This window comes from Octopus sinensis, linkage group LG3 (assembly GCF_006345805.1).
Source record: "Octopus sinensis linkage group LG3, ASM634580v1, whole genome shotgun sequence".
NCBI lineage: Eukaryota > Metazoa > Mollusca > Cephalopoda > Octopoda > Octopodidae > Octopus > Octopus sinensis.
The window spans coordinates 144847283-144869368 of record NC_042999.1 but is presented as its reverse complement, the minus strand read 5'-3'; the positions used below and the strand labels follow the sequence as shown (position 1 = coordinate 144869368).

Genomic DNA, 22086 nt, shown 5'->3' with positions numbered 1-22086 from the left:
GTAATCCCTCCTCATATCTCTGGAAATTCATATGTACACTATGGATTAAGTCACCTTCTCTGTGATGCTATTAAAACTTTTTTAAAATTCTGTGATAAAACTGTACATCATCTTTAAAGAACTTTAATGAACTTTGGAAATCTGTTTATGTTACTTAATTATCTACATTACTTCATGAGTATAGCCTCAACCACTAGGATGTCTAGAGAACTCACATGTATTTTAGCTGATGAGTACGGGACACGTTTATATGCTGCAATTTTTGCAACTTTTAATAAAGCCTGTCCTTGTATGAAACGATTGTACTAAAAACCTATCCATTCTTGTTGCTTCTTTCTCGCTTATAATCACCCCACATTACTGTATTGTTAAAACCGTATAGTTTTTTGGTGCATCTAAGTTAGGTACCATATTCAAGTAAATTCATTTAAATTAACTTGAATCTTTATTGCTTTTTGTATATATATATATATATATATATATATATATGTGTGTGTGTGTGTTTTGATTTTACATAACTATTTAAAATCAGCTCCTTGTTTATATGTTCATTCATATCTAAGTACACTTGCTCTGGTTTTGAATAAGGCAACAAATTTCCTCGAAGCATCCACATAATAATGGTGTTTATTTCTTGGCTTCTGGCTTTAAAAAATACCCAATTTATTGCTTTAACTAATGCATAGCATTGCAGTTTTTAAAGCAACATCTGAAATCCATCTACAAAATATTTTTCTGGAGTTCAGATGTAAATAAACTTTTTTCAGAGATACCAGTATTTCAGATAAACATTAGGGTACATATATACATATATAACATATGCTTATACTGTGCATGAGTAGTTATCAGAAAATGTTAAGATTAATATATATATATAAAGATATATATATATATATATAATATATATATATATGTGTGTGTGTGTGTTTTGATTTTACATAACTATTTAAAATCAGCTCCTTGTTTATATGTTCATTCATATCTAAGTACACTTGCTCTGGTTTTGAATAAGGCAACAAATTTCCTCGAAGCATCCACATAATAATGGTGTTTATTTCTTGGCTTCTGGCTTTAAAAAATACCCAATTTATTGCTTTAACTAATGCATAGCATTGCAGTTTTTAAAGCAACATCTGAAATCCATCTACAAAATATTTTTCTGGAGTTCAGATGTAAATAAACTTTTTTCAGAGATACCAGTATTTCAGATAAACATTAGGGTACATATATACATATATAACATATGCTTATACTGTGCATGAGTAGTTATCAGAAAATGTTAAGATTAATATATATATATAAAGATATATATATATATATAATATATATATATATATATAGGTAACTACTCTTAAAAGGCAGCTTGAAATTAAGATATGGGTTTAATGCTTATATGTACATATTTAACATTCGCACATGTACACACACACACACACACTCTCTCTCTCTCTCTCTCTATCACACACACACACAGCCATACACACAAAAAATGTTAACTTGTTACATCTGCTGTAATATTGTTATTATTTAAGTGAAATCATTTTAATCTTGCTTTTTATAGTTTTGATTTCTAGTTAAGAAAAACCATAACTGTAACACAAGTGAGTACGACCAGGTACCATGGTTTTGCTAATTGTTTTAGATGTTTGTGTAGTTGGAAGCTGACATAGACACACTTTTATCCTTAACACATGTTAACACAGGAAAACATCAAGGATATCACTGCTGGAGGAAGAAAGTGCTGTACTACCACTTAACTGGTTCTGATTTTCAACTGAATAAATTGAAGCAACCATGAAATGAAATGCATTACTCAGTGACGCAACACACCTCTCAATCCAGGAATCAATCTTGCAAATTTTAGGTCATGTGACACCTTCATATTCTAGATAACATTCTATTAAAACTGAAGATATGAACTGTTTTAGGTTCAAGTGCAATACTTATCATGTTGTATCATGTTTTGTAAGACCAATAACTGAAATTATTTGACTGCTATTCAGTTGTTTTGTTATTGTTTTCACTGCAAAATCATTCAAGCTTTGGGTACAGTGAATATGTGCAGTGTTTTGTTATTGTTTTGAAACTACTTTACATAATGTATGTGCAATGCATAGTAAATTGTGTAAATATTTTAATATAATAAAAGGGTGGAGTTCAAATTTCCTTGAAGCTGACTTCACATTTTATGCTTCTTGAAGCTGATAAAATAAATACCAATTAAGTATTGGTTTAATTAAATCAGTACACCCTTCTACCAACTTTTGTGGATTTGTGCCTATTAACTTCAACTTTGTTTTAATATCCACTTTTCCATGCTTGGATGGGTTAAAAAGTTTATATGGAGCAGCTGGATTCTCTTCGTGTCACTAAGATAATATTTGTCCATTGTCAGATCTGTGTTAAAAATTATCTGCTATACATACACTTAGCATTTCGCCATTGATTATTACATGTGGTTCTTTGAGAGTGTTGGTATTTGTTTCTCAAATGGTGTTGGAACAAAAATAATGAAAACTATATCATCATCATCATCATCATCATAAATAATAAAATAAAAAAGATTTTGTGGCATATAAACAAAAACAGGTAGGGGAAATGTAATGTTTTGTGTTGAGTTTTGTCATTTCTTTGTAAATTTTTATTTTCCCTGTTAAATGAGATTTGAGGGAGATCATCCTTTAATATCTGTTTTCCATGTTGGCATAGTTTGACAGGAGCTAGTAAGACTTGGAGCCACACCAGGTTCCATATATATATCATCATCATCATACGTCCGCTTTCCATGCTAGTGTAAGCAATATTAGTCATATTCTTAACGAATTATTACAAGCCATAAATACATGCAGTAACAACAGAACATAAGTGAATTGACGACAAGTCTTGCTGTGGAGAGATAAATATTTATTTTACAACCGTGTCAATGTTAGGAGTTTGTAAGCGTTAACACGCGTGTGCGCATGCAACACGTGTTTGTGTCTGTGTTCGTTTGGCATAGAAGGGTACAGAACATAAAATATATAATGGAAATTGGTTTACTGTTCATATGGCGAAGACGTTGGAAACGACTTGAAGTTGATACATGATGGTGGAGACGGCGAAGATAGTAGGCTTTCTGTGATTATGTATATTAGCGTCGTAGCTAGTGGTAGCAGGAACAATCGTATATCGCTTGGTTGAGTAGCGCTGTGGTCTAAAGTTAGTTCTTAGAAGAACTGGAACCAAAGACGCAAGTATACTGAAAACACTCCCTTATATACAAGTAAGGTGGCTCAACAGAGCCTAGGAAATGGGACCTTAACCAAAGGCCGTGATTGGTCAGTTTACACACTGGCGCGAAGTAAGTAGAGAGACAGACCGCGCTTAGATGCTAACCAATCAGAATAGTGGACACAACACCGTTAAACTAGCCAAAGATGTTTGTAATCTCAAACGAGATCATTCTTAATATTTCTCTCAAACAGTGAAGATAGCAACGAAGAAAACAATATTGCTACACTAGCATGGGTTGGATGATTTGACTAAGGACTGGTGAACCAGATGGTTGCACCAGGCTCCAATCTGATCCGGCAGAGTTTCTACAGCTGGATGCCCTTCCTAAGGCCAACCACTCTGAGTGTAGTGAGTGCTTTTACGTGCCACCGGCACGAATATATGTGTGTGTGTGTGTGTATATATATATATATATATATACACATGAAAAAAAAAAAATTGGGGTTCAGATTTTGTCTTTCAGAACATATCAGTATTTCATTTCAATGATTTTCTTTCAGTTCATATAGGTGCTTATGTAAGTAAGAATATGGCTATTGTTTTTATTAAATTTAGGCCATCTCTAATCAAGCAGATCTATACAGTGTGAGTGGAATGAAATTTGGCTGCTGTTTCAAGCATGTTGAATGACTGTATAGAGGCTTTGCAATTAATTCATAAAATATTTTGTGTTTAAATATGTATTTCTGTGTTTCTGGAAATAATCATTAATGGCATCGAACTTTAAACGAGATAAAAATTCAAAAGTTTTTAGGTGTATATTAATTTATTAACATTTTTGCTTTTTAACTTTTATTTACATTGATACAAATTTTGAGTTTCAGCAAAGAGGAAGAAATGAGTAGTGAAGTAGTGATAATAAATATAAGTTTCTACTGAGACCTTTGAGTGTGGCAGATAGGAACAATAAGCACTAAGAGCACACGGGACTTAGACTCTCTCAAATGTTCAGGAGGCTCTCTTGAGGTAGTAGATAGTTTCTGTTATGTAGGTGACTAAATTAGCAATGGGGATGGATGCTCTGAAAGTATTGTCTCTAGAATACGAATAGGATGGAGAAAGTTCAGAGAGCTATTACCTCTGTTGGCAACACACAAAAGGACTGTCTTTCAGAATGAAAGGTAGACTGTATGATGCTTGTGTATGAACGGCTATACTCCATGGTAGTGAGACCTGGCCTCTGAATGTAGAGGACATACATAGACTAGAGAGGAATTAAGGCAGTATACTCTGCTGGATGTGTAACATGAATGTGTGCATGAATGATAAAGTGCAAATGTGTTCAGAGAAAAGTTAGGCATAAGAGGAATCAAATGCAGTATGCAAGAGAGAAGACTATGTTGGTTTGGATGAGATGCGTATGAATAAAGGCAACTATATAACGAAGTGCTGTCACTGATAGTGGATGGCACCTGTGGAAGAGGAAGACGGGATGAAGTGGTGAGGACTGATCTCAGGATGTTGGGGCTTGTGGATGAAATGAGGTTCTAGAGAAGATCCACCCACATCAGCAAGCCTGAGTTCTAGAAACATGTTCCACCCACATGTAACTAAAAATTTTACACACACTACTCCAGCAAACCAAACTACATCCCCCACCTTTCCCAAACTGTTTCTCTTCGCCTCCTCACATTTCTTCTTCATACACTATGATTATCTCTCACTCCTCAATCCAGTCCTCACTATGTTGCTTCCCCCATCCCCTCCCTCTATATACCCAGATTATTATCCCCACTCCCTACTTACAACTTCTTGGCAATACCCTGCTACCATTCATCTCTCTCTTACTTACTCTACTATCCTGTCTATTCCCTGATTCCCATTCCTTGTGAGTATATCTTGGCACTTACCAATATCCCTCTCCTACTCTCTCTTTCCCTTCCTCTTCCCTCTGGCTGAGTAATCATGTATCTCCTCTACAGCAACAAACCTATTTTTGCCCTCATTCTTGATCACTCTCTCTCCTTCCTTTTACTCTTACTGCTGGCTAGATAACCATGTATCTTCTCTCTCTCTAAGTAACCATGTCCCTCTGCTTTAGTAACACAACTGTTTCTGCCCTCTTGTTAACTCTTTCTCTCTCTCCATCTCTGGCTGGGTAACCAAGTACCTCCCCTACAACAAGACACCTGTTTTTGTCTGTCTTGCTATAACCTTTCATATGATACAAGATCACCTCCAATGTCCCTTGTCTCACAAAGTTACTTGGTGACCCTACCAGTGCAGGTGCCACTTAAAAAGCACTCAGTCCACACTGTAAAGTGGTTGGCATTTGGAAGGGCATCCAGCTGTAAAAACCATTTCAGAACTGACCCTGCCTGTGTGAGTGTCACATAAAAAGTACTCAGCCAACTCTATGGACAGGTTGGTGTTAGGAAGGGCATCCAGTCGTAAAAGCCATGCCAAAACTGATATAGAAGCATAGTGCAGACTCCTGCCTGGCCAGCTGTCAAACCATCCAACCACTACCAGCATGGAAGGAGTATGTCAAACGATGATGATGATGAGAATATAAAATGACATCCTGATATCATTTTTCAGAAAACTTATCTCTACATCAGAGCATGTGTCAGAGTTGGTAAAACCAGTTGATGTATGTATGTCAGTGTGTTAATCTGTCCACAAGGAGTGAAGCAGAAAAATGAAACCAATAACTTAGAAGGAAAGAAAAGTTCAGTGCTTTTGGTACTGATAATGAGAGAATGAGGGTGATTTTTAACTGCCATATATATTCATGTACAATGCAATCTCAAATATGATGCAGGCCCCTACCAAAAAAGTCAGCGATATATTTTATTTTCTCAGCATTTTTTTAACCATTTGACTTTAATGCTACTGCCACCAAGTTTTGACCTTGATGTTTATAATTAAATTTCGCGCATTTTTTATGAGTAAATATGATATTTTATTTGTTCTCATTTATGGTGTCATAGGCTTTACTTGTTATTTCATTTTGATGTTATTTGAACATTAAACAATAAATAGTGGAAGTTAAATAAAATGATTTCTTTTCATTCTTTTTCATAGGTGAATGCTATTATAGTCAGTATAAAAACTTCCAGTCCTTTACTAGTTCTTATTTTTAATTCAATACCACTGACATGGACTAAACAGAAAGTGAACCAATAGTGTAGGACATTATTCTTATAGTAACTTTGTAATCATGGTATCCTGTAGCTTGTAGAGGCAGGATGATTCAAGTGGATAACATTAGATTACCTACTCATAGACCATGAGTTAAGATCCATTATTATTTCATGCTTCTGGGCAATACATTTATTCCTATATTGTATTAGTTTCACCTTGTTGGAAAGAATTGGTACCGCATTATCTAGGAAGATTGTTTGCATTTTACCCTGCAGGGGACAGGATGCAAATACCATCTGTTTAATACCATGAAAATGTTGCTAAGTAACAGTCTTTTTTTAAAAGAAAAACTCTCAGGAATTGAGTGGAATTTATATTTACTTTACATTTGCATCCTGTATTTTGAGGTTTTCACTAAAACTGCATAGAAACTGTAAAATTGTTTTTCATACGAGCTTAACCCTTTAGCATTCAGATTACACTCTCAACTGTAATACTTGTTTATTCATTGTTTTGAATTTATCATGTATTACCTTGTGGCTTCAAGATTTTGATAATTTGATTGGAATGACATTGAAGGCTAAGTGTAAGAGGTAGAATATTTAGGTCAGATGTGGCTGGTGTAGATGCTAAAGGGTTAAAAGATGTTTCACACTGCCACAAAATTTGTGCTGCATCTGCTGATAGATAAATAAAAAGAGAATTGAATCAGTCAATCAGGAGCTGTTTCATCATTTGAATACTCATGACAGCTTTCAAAAATCAACAGGTGACATGAATATATGTGTATATGGCTTCAATCTCAAAGCAAGAAAGAAGTCATTGTCATTCAGATAGGAAGCTGATGTTGATTGCCTTTTTTTTTCTTATCAGTATGGCATCATTCTTTATAAGTTTGTTCCTCATGGTCAGATAATCTGTAAAGAACTATTTGAATCTCTAGAGGTAAGATGAAGGAAAAAGCCCAAGACAAACACAACCTGGATGCAGCACTACAACCTTTGCCTCTTCTTGTCTGTAACTTGATAAAAGACAAGATTACTCATCCCCAAGCTGGCCTCATATCTAGAATTGGGTGGTAGATATTTTTTTGTTCCTAAAGTTAGACCACTCTGGAAGGTTGCCAGTTTCAGATGATAGAGGAGATCAAAGAAAATTTGCTATGAGAATTGTTCACAATTTCTGAAAATACATTTATAAACTGGAAGGTGGTGAGGAGTATTAAGAGTGGTGTACCTTCAATGAAGATAACTATTTAACTACATGGTCTGATCAATAAGTATCCGGACTGTTGTCATAGTAACAAAGCTAAAGTACACAATGAAGCTGTTTGGCACAGATTGACCTTGAACTCAGCTGTGCATGAAAAGTTAGGCATAAGAAGCATCAGATGTAGTGTGCAAGAGAGATGAATGCACTGGTGTGATGTGTCTGGATGAGGACAGTTGTGTAAAGAAGTGCCTGTGGTTGAGGTAGACTCAAGAAGACATGGGATGAGGTGGTGAAGCATGATCTATGAACTTTGGGCCTCATGGAGGCAATGACTAGTTACCGAGACCTTGAAAAGACTCGCCAAGCTAAGTGAAATTGCAGTCGTGACTGATGCTGGTGTCATGTAACTGACACCCATGCAGGTGGCACATAAAAAGCATTTTTCAAGCATTGAGCCTCATGGAGGCAAAGTGGTTGAGCTCCTTTTGCACAGAGGCAATTACCAAGACCTTTGGCATTATGTTGTGCTTGAGAAGAAAACCCATCAAACCAAGTAAAATCGCAGTCATGGCAGAAACGGGTGTCACGCAAATGACTCGTGTACTAGTATCACGTAAAAGTACCTTTTGAGCATTGTGTCTCACAGAAACAAGGACTGAGACCATTTGGCATTATTTTGTGCTTGAGAAGAAGACCCATCAAGCCAAGTAAAACTGCAGTCATTGCAGATACTGGTGTCATGCAAATGGCACCCGTGCCAGTGGCACATAAAAGCACTCATTACATTCTCGGAGTGGTTGGCATTAGGAAGGGCATCTAGCTGTAGAAACCATGCCAAAACAGACTGGAGTCTGGTGCAGCCTTCCAGTTTGCCAGGCCTGGTCAAACTGTCCATCCCATGCCAGCATCGACAACGGGCGTTAAACGATGATGATGATATATATATGATGGGCTCCTTTCAGTTTCAGTCTACCAAACCCACTCACATGGCTTGGGTTGGCTTGAGACTGCAGAAAATACTTGCCCAAGTTGCCACGCAGTGGAACTGAACCCAGAATCATGTTGGGAAGCAAGCTTCTTACCACACAGCCACGCCTGCACGTGGGTTCAGTCCCACTAGGTGGCACCTTGGGCAAATGTTTTCTACTATAGCCTCGGGCCGACCAAAGCCTTGTGAGTGGATTTGGTAGATGGAAACTGGAAGAATCCCGTCATATATATATATATATATATGTGTGTATATGGTTGTGTGTTTGTGTTTGTCCCCCCAACATCGCTTGACAACCGATGCTGGTGTGTTTACGTTTCCGTAACGTAGCGGTTCGGCAAAAGTGACGGATAGAATAAGTACTAGGCTTACAAAGAATAAGCTCTAGGGTCGATTTGCTCGACTGAAGGCAGTGCTCCAGCATGGCGGCAGTCAAATGACAAGTAAAAGAATATAATTTTAAAAAAATCAAATTTGAACAAGGTCTGGCCCGCGAGATATGCATCATTGCAGTCTTAAGAAAACAACTCATAAATTTTGTGAAAAAAAATGGATCTTTTCTATTCTGAAGCCAGTTTTTTCAAATTTTTCCAGAATGAAAACGGAATTGTAACTTCTAAGTTTAACGTTGTTTAATAATTAGAATTTTAACCAATGATATTCCGTCATTCGGCTTTATTTTATTTACTCCGTCTCGACCACCAATTTCGTGACGTATTAAACATCTTAAATGTAAACAAGCTATAGTCAGCCACCTTCTAATAACAAAAGTTTGTCTTTGAAGTTACCGTCTAGGGGAAGCATTGATGTACATGTGTGTGTGTGTGTGTTTGATGGGGTGTGGGAGACAGTATGTTGTGTAAGTGAAGTGCTTCTGCTAGTGTGTGTGAAGAGACAGAGAGAGTAATGTGTGAAAGAGAGAGATAACTGAAATTTTTTACTCGGTGTATGTGTATATGCCTGAATGTATGTGTGTATGTATCTGTGTATGTATGTATGGCCGATTCAATGTAATTTTTTACACATACTTACACACACACACACACACACATACATACACACACACATGCAGACATACATATACACATACACCGAGTAAAAAATTATATATATATATATATATATATATATATTAATTTATAAAAATATGGTAAAGTAAAAAAATTACTTAACCACACACCGAGCTTTTTAGAAATAGCAGCCAAAAATTTCTCAACTGCAAGAAAAAGTCTCCCAGACAATGCATACTCAGAAATAATTCACATACGTATAAGAGAAAAACAACGAAAAATCACTTGGATTCTCCGATATATGTTATAAAAATATGGATTCTCCGATATAATTTATAAAAATATGGTAAAGTAAAAAAATTACTTTACCACACACAAAGCTTTTTAGAAATAGCAGACGTCACAAAACTGCTTTCAACGTCACACTAACAGATCGCAGAACGTTTTAGATATGAAAACAAGCAAACTCATTGGTTAAAATTCGCAGTTTTAATCTACGATTAAAGTCATAAAATAGATTTTTCTCAAATAAACTAGTTCCAACTGGCGAATAAACTAGTTCCACTCTATGAGTACACAAAGTTTCAAATTATTTAGTTAACTAGAAAGATCTGGGGTCCTGGCCACAAATTTGAAAAGATCCAAAAAAATTGTATCTCATGATCATTAAAATCTGTTTCCCGTCCTTGTTTCTTTAATCAACACTCTTACTCAAATGCCATTATTTATCCATTTACTAAGAAAACGAGCTGGAAGGATCGTTAGCGTGTCAGACAGAATGTTTAGTAACATTTCTTCCGGCTCTTTATTCCAGGTTCAAACTCTTTTGAGGTCAATTTTGGTTTTCTTCCTTTCAGGATCGATAAGATATAGAACCAGTTAAGTACTGGAGTCTCCTACCATCCCTTCAAAATTGTTGGCCTTGTTCTAAAATTAGAATTATTTACTCATTTATTATCCATACAAGTTAGCAACCTACAGTCACGCGACAAGGTTATTTTATGCTTCAATAACTGAGCAACTTGCAGCATCAGTATCTAAGCAACCTTTGTAAACAGTTAAGTGTTCTGAGAAGCATTAAACACTGTTTAGAAAGAAACCTATTATGTAAATTATTGCAGTGATTTGTCACTAGTTTTACTTTGAATGTTCTGAGCAAAGTGAAAATGTTATTTTTCAAAGAAATCGAAAGTGAAAATGTTTTTCAAGGAATTCACATTTGAAAATGAAACTTAAAATTTTTGCATCGGGGAGGGTCTTTATGCCAGTAATGTTTTTAAGGTTATCTCCCCTCCTGTAAAGCTGCGTGGTGTTCGTGCGAATAGCTTAAAGAAGCAACCAACGTCATTCAATAATTTCGGTCAAATATCCTACCTGTAAGTTTGTTTATGAATTAGAGCTGGTAGAAAAATGGAATCAGAAAAAGGTAAAATTGGAAGCCAGACAGTTTTGCCACCTGTTTTGCTTTATGCTCATCCTTCAATGGAAATGTTAGCTAAAAAAATAGTTTCAACATGCACAGAATATACTCTCGCTGGTGAAATATCCGATGTTCGCTCTTCTTGTTCACAAGTAAGATATTTTTAACAACTTTTATTTACAACTTTATAATTGTTATATGTAATTATATCAACTTCAGTGCTAAAATTTTTGACTAACAAGCCCTAAAGAAGTATGCCTGTTCGATTTTAAAGTACAAGTCATTCAACGAAAATTTCATTTCCGTAAAAAAAATGTAAACAAAACTTTCTAAATCATTGAATTTTGTAAACTTTTATTATTTAAAAAAAAAAGTTTTTCAACCAAAATGTAAATTCTGCTTTATTTACTTTCGTTGTACACCCTAATTTTGATGCAAGTTCTTTATTTTAATGCATTTTATTGTTGTTTTTAGCTCGGTTCCGAGAACCGAGAATGTATGCGTGCATATTGTTTGTGCAATTAAAACTGAAAGTGAAGGAATATTAGCTTGTAGAAAAAGATTTACTTGTTTTTCACTTTTGACTAGTATTTCTTCATAAATTTCTGATTGAGAATAATTAGTATTATTTATTTATAATACAAGAACGAAATTCTATCTTGAGCCCCTCCGAAAATTTCAGATCCGTTTTAGTTATGAAATTGAAAGTTGAGAAACCCAGTTTCTACTGGTTTTAAAGCTCATTAATGGAAATACATTACTGCGGTCTCCGGATCCATTGCGCATTCCAACACATGATACTTTGCAAAGAAAGTATCTCGTTTAGAACACTTCCTTCTATTTCCAAGGAAAGGATGTCATTGTCCGGTCTGGGTCAGATTCAACCAAATTCAGCGGCTTCATAAGATTACACGCTTTAAAAAATTTTCACTAAATTACGATATGAGTAAAAGTGGGGTGGAGGAAAGGGGATCTTTTGAAGTCGGCATAAAAACGAAAGAGATAGAGAGAGAGCGCGATTGGATCAGGAAAGTTCTTTTGAAGTTCGCATGCCGTGTGTGTGTGTGTGTTTGATGAGGTGTGCGAGAGAGAGAGAGTGTATGAATGGCTTCAGTGACACACACATATATATATAGATGTATATGTATATATTTATGTATATATATATATATATATATATATATATATATATATATATATATACATACACATACATAGAAGTATATATATATAGATATATAGATGTATACATATACACATACTTAGATGGGTTAATATAGGGCGTAACAAATATCAGAAAATCAAAAAAAAAATGTGTGTAATAGGTGTAAAACAACTTCCTATGAACGAATATGAAAAAAAAAATTCGCGCACGCGAAAGGGGGGTGGGGGAGAGGCCTCGGAAAATTCACATCGGGAAGTTCCGAAAGCGTCTGAGGGGCTGACCCGGGCACCAAAACAAAAAAAAAATAGTGTAATATGTGTAAAACAACTTGCTCTAAACGAATATGAAAAAAAAAATGCGCTCTCGAGAAAGAGGGGTGGGGGAGAGGCCTCGGAATATTTATATCGGGAATTTCCGAAAGCGTCTGAACCGGGCACAAAAACAAAAACAAAAACAGCGTAATAGGTGTAAAACAACTTGCTCTAAACGACTATCATGACAAAAATGCGCGCTCGCGAAAGGGGGGTGGGGGAGAGGCTTCGGAAATTTCACATCTTCAGTCCACGGCCTTTAAACTAAGAAAAAATAGTGTAATTGGTGTAAAACTACTTGTTCTAAACGAGTATCAAGAACACACACTCACACATGAATCATAAACTCCGTATTTCGCAAAAAAAAAAAATAAAGAGAAGAAATTCTGGAAAAAGTGAAGAAATGTTGGATCTCATTCCTTGGTTAAAGCTATTTTAAACATTAAATTTATGCTTTTCTTTGAAATAGTTCAGATATATGCAATTCTTCTCACTTATTAAGATGCATTTATCAGAAAAAAAGAGACAGAAAAAATTATTATTTTGTGTCAATCCTTCCCTAATTATCCTTTATTAATTAGTTTTGGCGTGTATTTTTTTCCCAAATTTATTTTTTCACCTTTACAACACTGTTTAGTAAAGTAATTAATTATCTTTATAATTTGCATATTTGACTTATTAATCAAAATTCTCTAGATGTAATATATACTAAGTAATGCATCCTTCATTTATGTGTTCCGTTCTGTATTATGCATGCGTGACTGTTTGTATGTAAGTGTGTTTAACTGTGCACATGAATGTGAATATTAAAGAACATATTTATTTACTATGATTGTTATTTTCAGAACAAATAAATCTTTTGGCTGTTATGTTATTGATGTTATTATTATTGCTAGTTAAAGGGTGGTGACTTGGCTGAATATTTTGAGTCTTGTAGTATGTAGTTGTGTTAGTCAATATTCTGAGTTCAAATCCAACTCATTTCTTTATCATCATTATCGATGGACCACTCAAAGAGGTATGTATACATTATCATTTTCGTAACATAATTTCTGTAGTATTTCAAGATGTTTCTGACACGTATTTTGATTCACATGGCGGAGATCCAACATTTCTTCACTTTTTCCAGAATTTCTTCTCTTTATTATTTTTTTTTTTTGCGAAATACGGAGTTTATGATTCATGTGTGAGTGTGTGTTCTTGATACTCGTTTAGAACAAGTAGTTTTACACCAATTACACTATTTTTTCTTAGTTTTAAGGCCGTGGACTGAAGATGTGAAATTTCCGAAGCCTCTCCCCCACCCCCCTTTCGCGAGCGCGCATTTTTGTCATGATAGTCGTTTAGAGCAAGTTGTTTTACACCTATTACGCTGTTTTTGTTTTTGTTTTTGTGCCCGGTTCAGACGCTTTCGGAAATTCCCGATATAAATATTCCGAGGCCTCTCCCCCACCCCTCTTTCTCGAGAGCGCATTTTTTTTTTCATATTCGTTTAGAGCAAGTTGTTTTACACATATTACACTATTTTTTTTTTGTTTTGGTGCCCGGGTCAGCCCCTCAGACGCTTTCGGAACTTCCCGATGTGAATTTTCCGAGGCCTCTCCCCCACCCCCCTTTCGCATGCGCGAATTTTTTTTTTCATATTCGTTCATAGGAAGTTGTTTTACACCTATTACACACATTTTTTTTTTGATTTTCTGATATTTGTTACGCCCTAGATGTATATATATATATATATATATATGTATACATACATAGCTGTATATATGTATATATACACACGTAGATGTATATATGTATACATATCTATCTATATATATATATATATATATATATATAATATATATATATATATATATATATATACGTATATATATATATATATATATATATATATATAGGAAAACCTGGGACGAGGTGGTGAAGCACGACCTTCGAACTTTAGGTCTCACTGAGGAAATGACTAGAGACCGAGACCTCTGGAAGTGTGCTGTGCGCGAGAAGACCCGGCAGGACAAGTGAGTCCACAACCCGTGGCCTTCTACATGGGATGGAGCCAGCCTACGTATGCATACCTTCCCTTCTTGGGACACAAAACTCTACTTGTGAAGACGTGTTGAGGCAAGTGAGGATCAGAATCGAAATCGATCAATGGAAATTGCGGATGTGCTACCAGTGCCGGTGGCATGTCGAAACTCTGCTTGTGAAGACCCATTGAGGCAAGTGAGGATCAGAATCGAAATCGATCAATGGAAATTGCAGATGTGTTACCAGTGCCGGTGGCATGTAAGAGAACTTTCCGTTTCGCGACCGTTGCCAGCACCGCCCCGTTTCGTGTCCGTTGCCAGCCTCGCCTGGCCCTCGTGCCGGTGGCACATAAAAAGCACCATCCGTTCGTGGCCGTTTGCCAGCTCTGTCTGGCACCAGTGCGGGTGGCACGTAAAAAGCACCCACTACACTCACGGAGTGGTTGGCGTTAGGAAGGGCATCCAGCCGTAGAAACACTGCCAGATTTGACTGGGCCTGATGAAGCCTTCTGGCTTCACAGACCCCAGTAGAACCGTCCAACCCATGCTAGCATGGAAAACGGACGCTAAATGATGATGATGATGATGATGATATATACATAGATGTATATATATATATATATACATATACATAGATCATAGATGTATATATATATATATATATATACACACACATATACATAGATGTATATATATATATATATATATACACACATATACATAGATGTATATATATATATATATATATATATATATATATATATATATATATATATATATATATATTTATAAATCTATTATGTAAATTATTGCAGTGATTTGTCACTAGTTTTACTTTGAATGTTCTGAGCAAAGTGAAAATGTTACTTTTCAAAGAAATCGAAAGTGAAAATGTTACAGCAGATTTAAGATGCTGAGTAATCTTCAGCTAATTTATATAGGTTTTCCAATAATATAAAAGTTTTCAAATCAATTAATAACATCTTAGGGAAGGTAAATATACAGATAAAGATGTAGATATGAATCTTAGGAACATAAGGTCGAGTGGTTCAGATGCTAACTGACCAAAACATCTTTTTAACTAGAAAAAAAGTAATTAAAAAAATCAGCATTATCGTAATTTAGACCCCCACAAATGTTTTTGAAAATCTCTGCACCGAAATAGTTTTTCATGCTAATTACGAAAATCATAATTGCTTTTTGTTTTTTTTTTGAGAAATTAAAACTAAATCGTCTTGTTTTCAAAGAATTCAGATCTGGTGTATGAAATCGAAAATATCGTATTTCTCTTAAATTTCATTAAAAAAATATACATTAAAGAAATTAAGTATTTAAAAAAATGTCGAAAGAGGGGACTCTAATCTGTAGTTTTGCCACAAATTGAACTCGGCTAAAATTTGAAGTGAAAGTAAAAGTAGTATATGAAACAACATTCACCCAAATCTGGGGGCAGCTTAAAAGGAGCGGGTTGGGTATTGGGACTGAAGGCAAGTTGGCTCTGGGCTTGCATAGTTCCCGTTTTCTTTGTGCCTCTGCAATACTGTTCTGTTCACCTCTGTTGGTGCAGCTTCACCAGGCAGGGCGGTCTTGTGCTAGCGTTTCCAAGGTGTCTGGGTTGATCTCAAAGCTCTTCAGTGAGGCTTTGGACATATCTTTGAAACGCTTTTTCGGTCCTACTTGCATGTGCTTACCTTCCGTCAGTTCTCTGTGAAGCAGTCTCTTGGGAAGTCGTATGACAGGCGTGCCCACCTGACTTGCGCTCTGTTCAGCAGTGTGTAAATACTTGACAGATCAGCTCGAGAAAGGATCTCTGTGTCTGGAACCTTGCCTTGCCGGGTGATTTTTCAGCAGCTTTCTCAAGTAGTTTATGTGGGAGAGCAGTTTAATTTTTTGGCGTGACGTTCGTAAACCATCTTAGTCTTGCGGGCGTATAGCAGCATTGGCAATACAACTGTTTGGTACACCTTCAACTTGGTAGCCAGCCTTAATGTCTTTCCTCTCCCACACTGATTCACCTAGCCACCCGAATGCTGATTTTCCCTTGGCGATTCGTGTGTCAACTTCATTGTCAATGTTCACAGCTGTGTAGAGTGCTGCTGTGAACTTACCAAAAACCTTCAGGGGTTCCACTTCGACTGTGATAGTTGGTTTTGAAGGCCCTAAATAGAGCCATGACGTTTTTTGCTTTGATTTTTTTCAAAGAATAGATTCAGAAAGTGACTTGTGCACTAAAAATCGTACTTTTTAAAAATTCTCATAGATTGCAAATCTGGAAAGAAAAAAAATGGAGGTGGGGTAGAGATGGTGGTGTTCCTATACTACCCTTTCCCTGTAAATTTTCAGTTTTAAGCTTTTTCGAAAGATTTTTTTTTTCAGACTCGTAAAAGCATATTTTTTACGAACCATAATCACAAGTAGTGCACCACTGCTATGGCAACAAGGCCATAGCAGTGGTGCACTGTCCTAAAAACCAATAGAAATTACTTATACCTATTTCTTTATTACCCACAAGGGGCTAAACACAGAGGGGGACAAACAAGGACAGACATAGGTATTAAGTCGATTACATCGAGCCCAGTGCGTAACTGGTACTTAATTTATCGACCCCGAAAGTTGAAAGGCAAAGTCGACCTCGGCGGAATTTGAACTCACAACGTAACGACAGACGAAATACGGCTACGCATTTCGCCCGGCGTGCTAACGTTTCTGCCAGCTCGCCGCCTTTATTACTTATACCATCACGCGCAGAGGCGGTACCATAGGCAATGAGGGTTATCGTAGGCGTGGTTATTGCTAGTTGAAAACAACCAGAAATACTAGTTTCACATCCTGCGTCGCAACTCTATTGAACAAAATATAAACAACTATGCAGTTGATCGGAAAGAAGTTGAAGTACGGTATGCCCATAACCGTAATTTATTTATGATAAATTTATGGTTTCATATTTTATTCTAGTAGACCATCATAATCATGTATTTACATATTCAGAATCATACATTTTATTCTACAAAACCACTTTAAAATCTCATTAAATAACTCTATGATGAAACCAGCCCCAAAACTTTTTTTGTAAAATAGGGGTGCATCTTATATGTTGTCAAATACGGTAATTATCAAAAAATCGAAGTAAACAGTAACCAGTAGAGTCGAAGGTAAAGAATACGCACACCTGATACTTAGGGTTAGGGTTTTTGTTAAGCAGAAAACGGGTGGTGTGCGTATTCTTTACCTCCGCCCCAGTAGAATGCCGGGTTAATGTTTACTTAACACCCGGCCACCTAAAAAGAAAAAAGAAACAAATGTAATAGGTGTAAAAAAATGCGTATTAAACGAAAATGAAAACAAAAATTTGCACCAGTAAACAGAGGGAGGACTTTCGGAAAATTCACAAGATCCGATTTTTTCCCTCATAACCTTTACGAAAATGGATATCCTTCAGTGAAATTTTACAAACGGCATAGATTACGATTATAAAGAAATTTATGGGGAAATTTCTTTATAATCGTGACCTATGCCGTTTGAAAGATATTTATACAGAATTTCTTTAAAAGGTATCCATTAAAAGTTATGTGGGGAAAAAAATCGGATCATGTGAATTTTCCGAAAGTCCTCCCGTTTGTTGACACAAATTTTTGTTTTTATATTCGTTTTCTTACACGTTTTTTTTTCACACCTATTACACGGCTAGATTATATAAAGGGTTAATGTTGGCATTATTACCCAGAATCGAAATCGAAAAAAAAAAAAATAGAGCATCGGGTGTAAAAAGTGGTGTAGAAAACGAATCTGAAAATAAAAATGTGTGGAGAGCAATTGGAGATGGGGAGAAACCTTCGGAAATTCCATTCACAAGATCCGATGTTTTCCCTCATAACTTTTAGAAAAATGTTTTTTTTTTATGAAATTTTATATAAATACCTTTCAAACGGTATAGAATACGATTCTAAGGAAATTTGTGGGGGAAAATCTTTTCCGAGAGGGTGAGGAGAGGACTTCGGAAAATTCACAAGATCGATGTTTTTCCCTCGTAACTTTGAGGAAAACGGAGGAAAGACTCCCTTCCCCCATTTTCTCCCCCCCACCTTTTTTTTTGCCCAAAACCCCCGTTTTCGGGTACGGGGATTCCGGAAAATTGCCAAAAATCGACATTTTGAAATCTGCCCCCCATTTTTCACTTTTTTTCCCTAACTGTAACCCTAAAACCCTAACTACAAAAATTTTGGGAAATTTTTTTCAGAATCATAATTTCCGTATTTTCCAGCATATTTTGAAAAAAGAAGAATTTCTGAAAATATTTAAAATGAAGTAAGTAGTGGGAGGGATAATTTTAAAATGCCAATTTTTGCCAATTTTTTTGCAGATTCGTATTCTCCATAACTGAAAACAGGGGTTTGTGTAGAAAAAAAAATAAAATAAAAATGGGGTGTTTTTTTGTGGGTACAAAAGGAAGTCTAGCCAAAATGGATAACTTTCTACTTCACCCCCACGAAGGAAACGAATCTGAAAGCAATAATGCGTGGAAAGCAAATTTTCCTGTTACAGAAAATTCACAAGATCTGAGTTTTTCCCTTATAACTTTGAGAAAAATATAATCCTTTTGAAATCACAAATTAGGCTTTTCCCCAGGAACTTGGATGCTAAACACCCTTTGAAGGGTTCAGTATATATATATATACTAGCAGTATCGCCCGGCGTTGCTCGGGTTGTAAGGGAAATAACTATATAAGCATTTTTAGAGAGTTATAGCCAAAAAATAGCAAAAAAATGCATTAAAAATTGAAAAAAAATTAAGGTAAATTTTTTTTAAATCGTTGACACATCGTAGATATTTTTAGAGAGTTACTTCCCTTATATAAAAGCGAAAAAAATGCATTAAAATGGAAAAATATGATGGTAAATTTTTTTTAAATCGTAGACTCATCGTAGACGCGCGCTAATACCCAGAAGGGCTCGATATGAATCACGACTATAAGATACCCGCTTTTGGTTAAACTGCACCGCAAAATGTGGGAGTAATTACGAATGTAAATCGAAGGGGACAGACACACAACTTCACTCTTATATAAAGATGCTTTTTTTTTTCAGTCATAGAGTTAGATTTATGAAGGTCTTCAGTAGAAAATCCTTCGAATTCTGACTCGCTGCTTGATATAATGAAATTCGTATCCATTTTTTGTCAGAATTACAAATTTTGAAAACACAATAGGAACAAATTTCGGAAAAAAATCTCCCATAATTCACGGAATTAAAATTACACTTCGATTTTTGTACAAAACTGTATTTGAAGTGTTTACGAAGTATGATACGTGTTTTCACGAATGTACTAAAGAGATTTACTCTGATATTCTCATTTAAATATGAATAGGTAAATTCGGGCGGTTTGGTAACGAAAGGGTTTATATAAGTGTCGTCTGTTTATACATAAACACTGTTTCATAGTTTCAGTTTAGTCTTCCTCAAATCACTGTCGCTAATTTACTCTCTTCCAAGAACATTTTCACTCACTGTTATCTGTTAGCTTCCCATACATTTTACTCATGTATCTATCAGCGTGATAGACAGAAACAAATATTACATTTACTTTCATTTTATTCGTTGCCCACTGTGTGTGTGCGTTTGCGTGTGGTGTAAACCAGACTAAGAAAAGCATTTGACACACACACCAGAATGTGAGTTTTCTGTAAATTTTGCTTGATTGGAGTTTTAAAACTGGACCTGGCATGACGCAATGCATTGTACTCTTAAAACTGCTAGGTAAATTGTAATTGAAGAAATCCTATATTGTAGATTTGTATAACTCCCAAAGGGAGGCAGATAAAATCTGCCTTTTATAATAAGAGATATATGAAATCACTCACTCGCTTCATTTGACACATGACATTGGAAGTTTAGCTACACAAAGTATTGTGGCACTCTGTCGGTTACGACGATGAGGGCTTCAGATGATTCGATCAACCGAAAGCCTGCTCGTGAAATTAATGTGCAAGTGACTGAGCACTCCACAGACATGTGTATCCTTAATGTAATTCTCGGGGAGATTCAGCGTGACACAGGTACAACAGAAACAGGAAGAAAGTGAGAAAAAGTTGTAGTAAAAGAGTACAGCAGGGTTCGCCACCACCTCCTGTCAGAACCTCGAGGAGCTTTAGGTGTTTTCGCTCAATAAACACTCACAACGCCTGGTCTGGGAATCGAAACCGCGATCCTTCGAACGCGACTTCGCTGCCCTAACCACATGTGTGTATCTCTCTCACCCTCTCTCCTCACAAAATTGAAACGTATTTATCCGATTAAAATTTCGGTAAGAAAAATTGCTAAAGGAAAGTGAAAACATTGGATACCATTTGAAAACTAGTGATTTTTAAGAGGTATGGAAAAGATATTTTGTTTTAATATAATACTTTGTTTCACACACACAGAGACACTAACGTGATTTTTATAAGGATTTTGTATCATTCTTTCTCTCTCCTGTCCAGACTTCGTTACCACTAATTTTTATAAAGGTGCACTTGTAAAAGTTTAAAGATAATTCAAGTTTTGTCCATGTGTATAATATTTACAAAATACTGGAGTGAGAATAATTGTTACTGTGTTTTTGAAGTACTTTATGGATTCTGAATTTCAAAACAAAAACTAAGATCTTTGTGGCTAACGTGTTACATATTGGAGTGGAATTCAAGATGCAACTGTGTTGCAGGCGAAATTACGATATAATGACTTGAAGACAGAATGTGTGAAGACAGAATGTGTGAATCATTCTCATCAGTCAGAACCAAGAATCACTCGACAGCGATTATTTGACAACATACACAATAGCCAATTCTCAAACACGACAATGTATGAATTATTCTCAGCAGTCAGAACAAAGCGTCAACACAATACCTCAAATAATAATAGAATGTTGAATGAAGTATGAGCCACTTGAAAAACTTTTGCTGACAATGTTGCAATTAACTGCAATTAATTGATATGATAGCAATTAATTATTTAATTGGCAGTACAACACCAATCAATTAATTGGACCAATGTATTGTAATTAAGTTTTTACAAACCCTGCTAGTGACAGTGACCTATTCTATAACAACGTATTGTTTGCTGTCAACTGTTGCCCACCAATATAAGGCGAGGCAATGGGATGTGAAACTCAAAGAAGGAAGAATCTTATGCAAGTTTTCCATCGAAACGTGCTGCCATACCTTTTGACCGGCAGATTTAGAAAATAATTTTTTGTAACTAAACACTTTCAAACTTCATATACTGGTTGAATGTGTCATATAAAACATCTTTTACTCTTAGCGTTTTTGAGAAAAGTTTATATTTACGAAGTTATTTCGTGTTAAAGTTGTCGTATTTAGGTAATTTCAACCGATCAATGATGTGTATTCAGCCTGAATACAATTACTGCTGTTTGTCAACAACAACTTCTGGTGGTGTATATTTCGTTTGTCACTGTTATTTATAACATATTTCATCTCAATTACGTTTGTATGAATAAACGAGTATATCTGAAGCATGTTTACTTCATGGCACCACCATAATCGTTCGGGCATTTCTACTGCTTTTAGTTTTTTTTTCCTGTTTTTCAGCTACTAT

The 22086-nt window shown here is 35.7% G+C and overlaps 1 protein-coding gene across 3 annotated transcripts in view; it reads left to right on the top strand.

Annotated features, from left to right (window-relative positions):
• The window catches only part of LOC115209919 (ribose-phosphate pyrophosphokinase 4), a 68944-nt gene that overhangs the window by 12244 nt on the left and 34614 nt on the right, over positions 1 to 22086 (top strand). The window contains exon 1 of one of the 3 annotated variants that reach the window (XM_029778522.2): positions 10585 to 11142. The exons of 1 other annotated variant lie outside the window; for it this stretch is intronic. In XM_029778522.2, the coding sequence (XP_029634382.1) occupies positions 10981 to 11142 (162 nt within the window). In that variant the 5' untranslated portion in view covers positions 10585 to 10980. Of the gene's footprint in view, positions 1 to 10584; positions 11143 to 22086 lie in introns of those variants that run through there. One more of the 3 variants, XM_029778521.2, reaches the window with a different exon arrangement.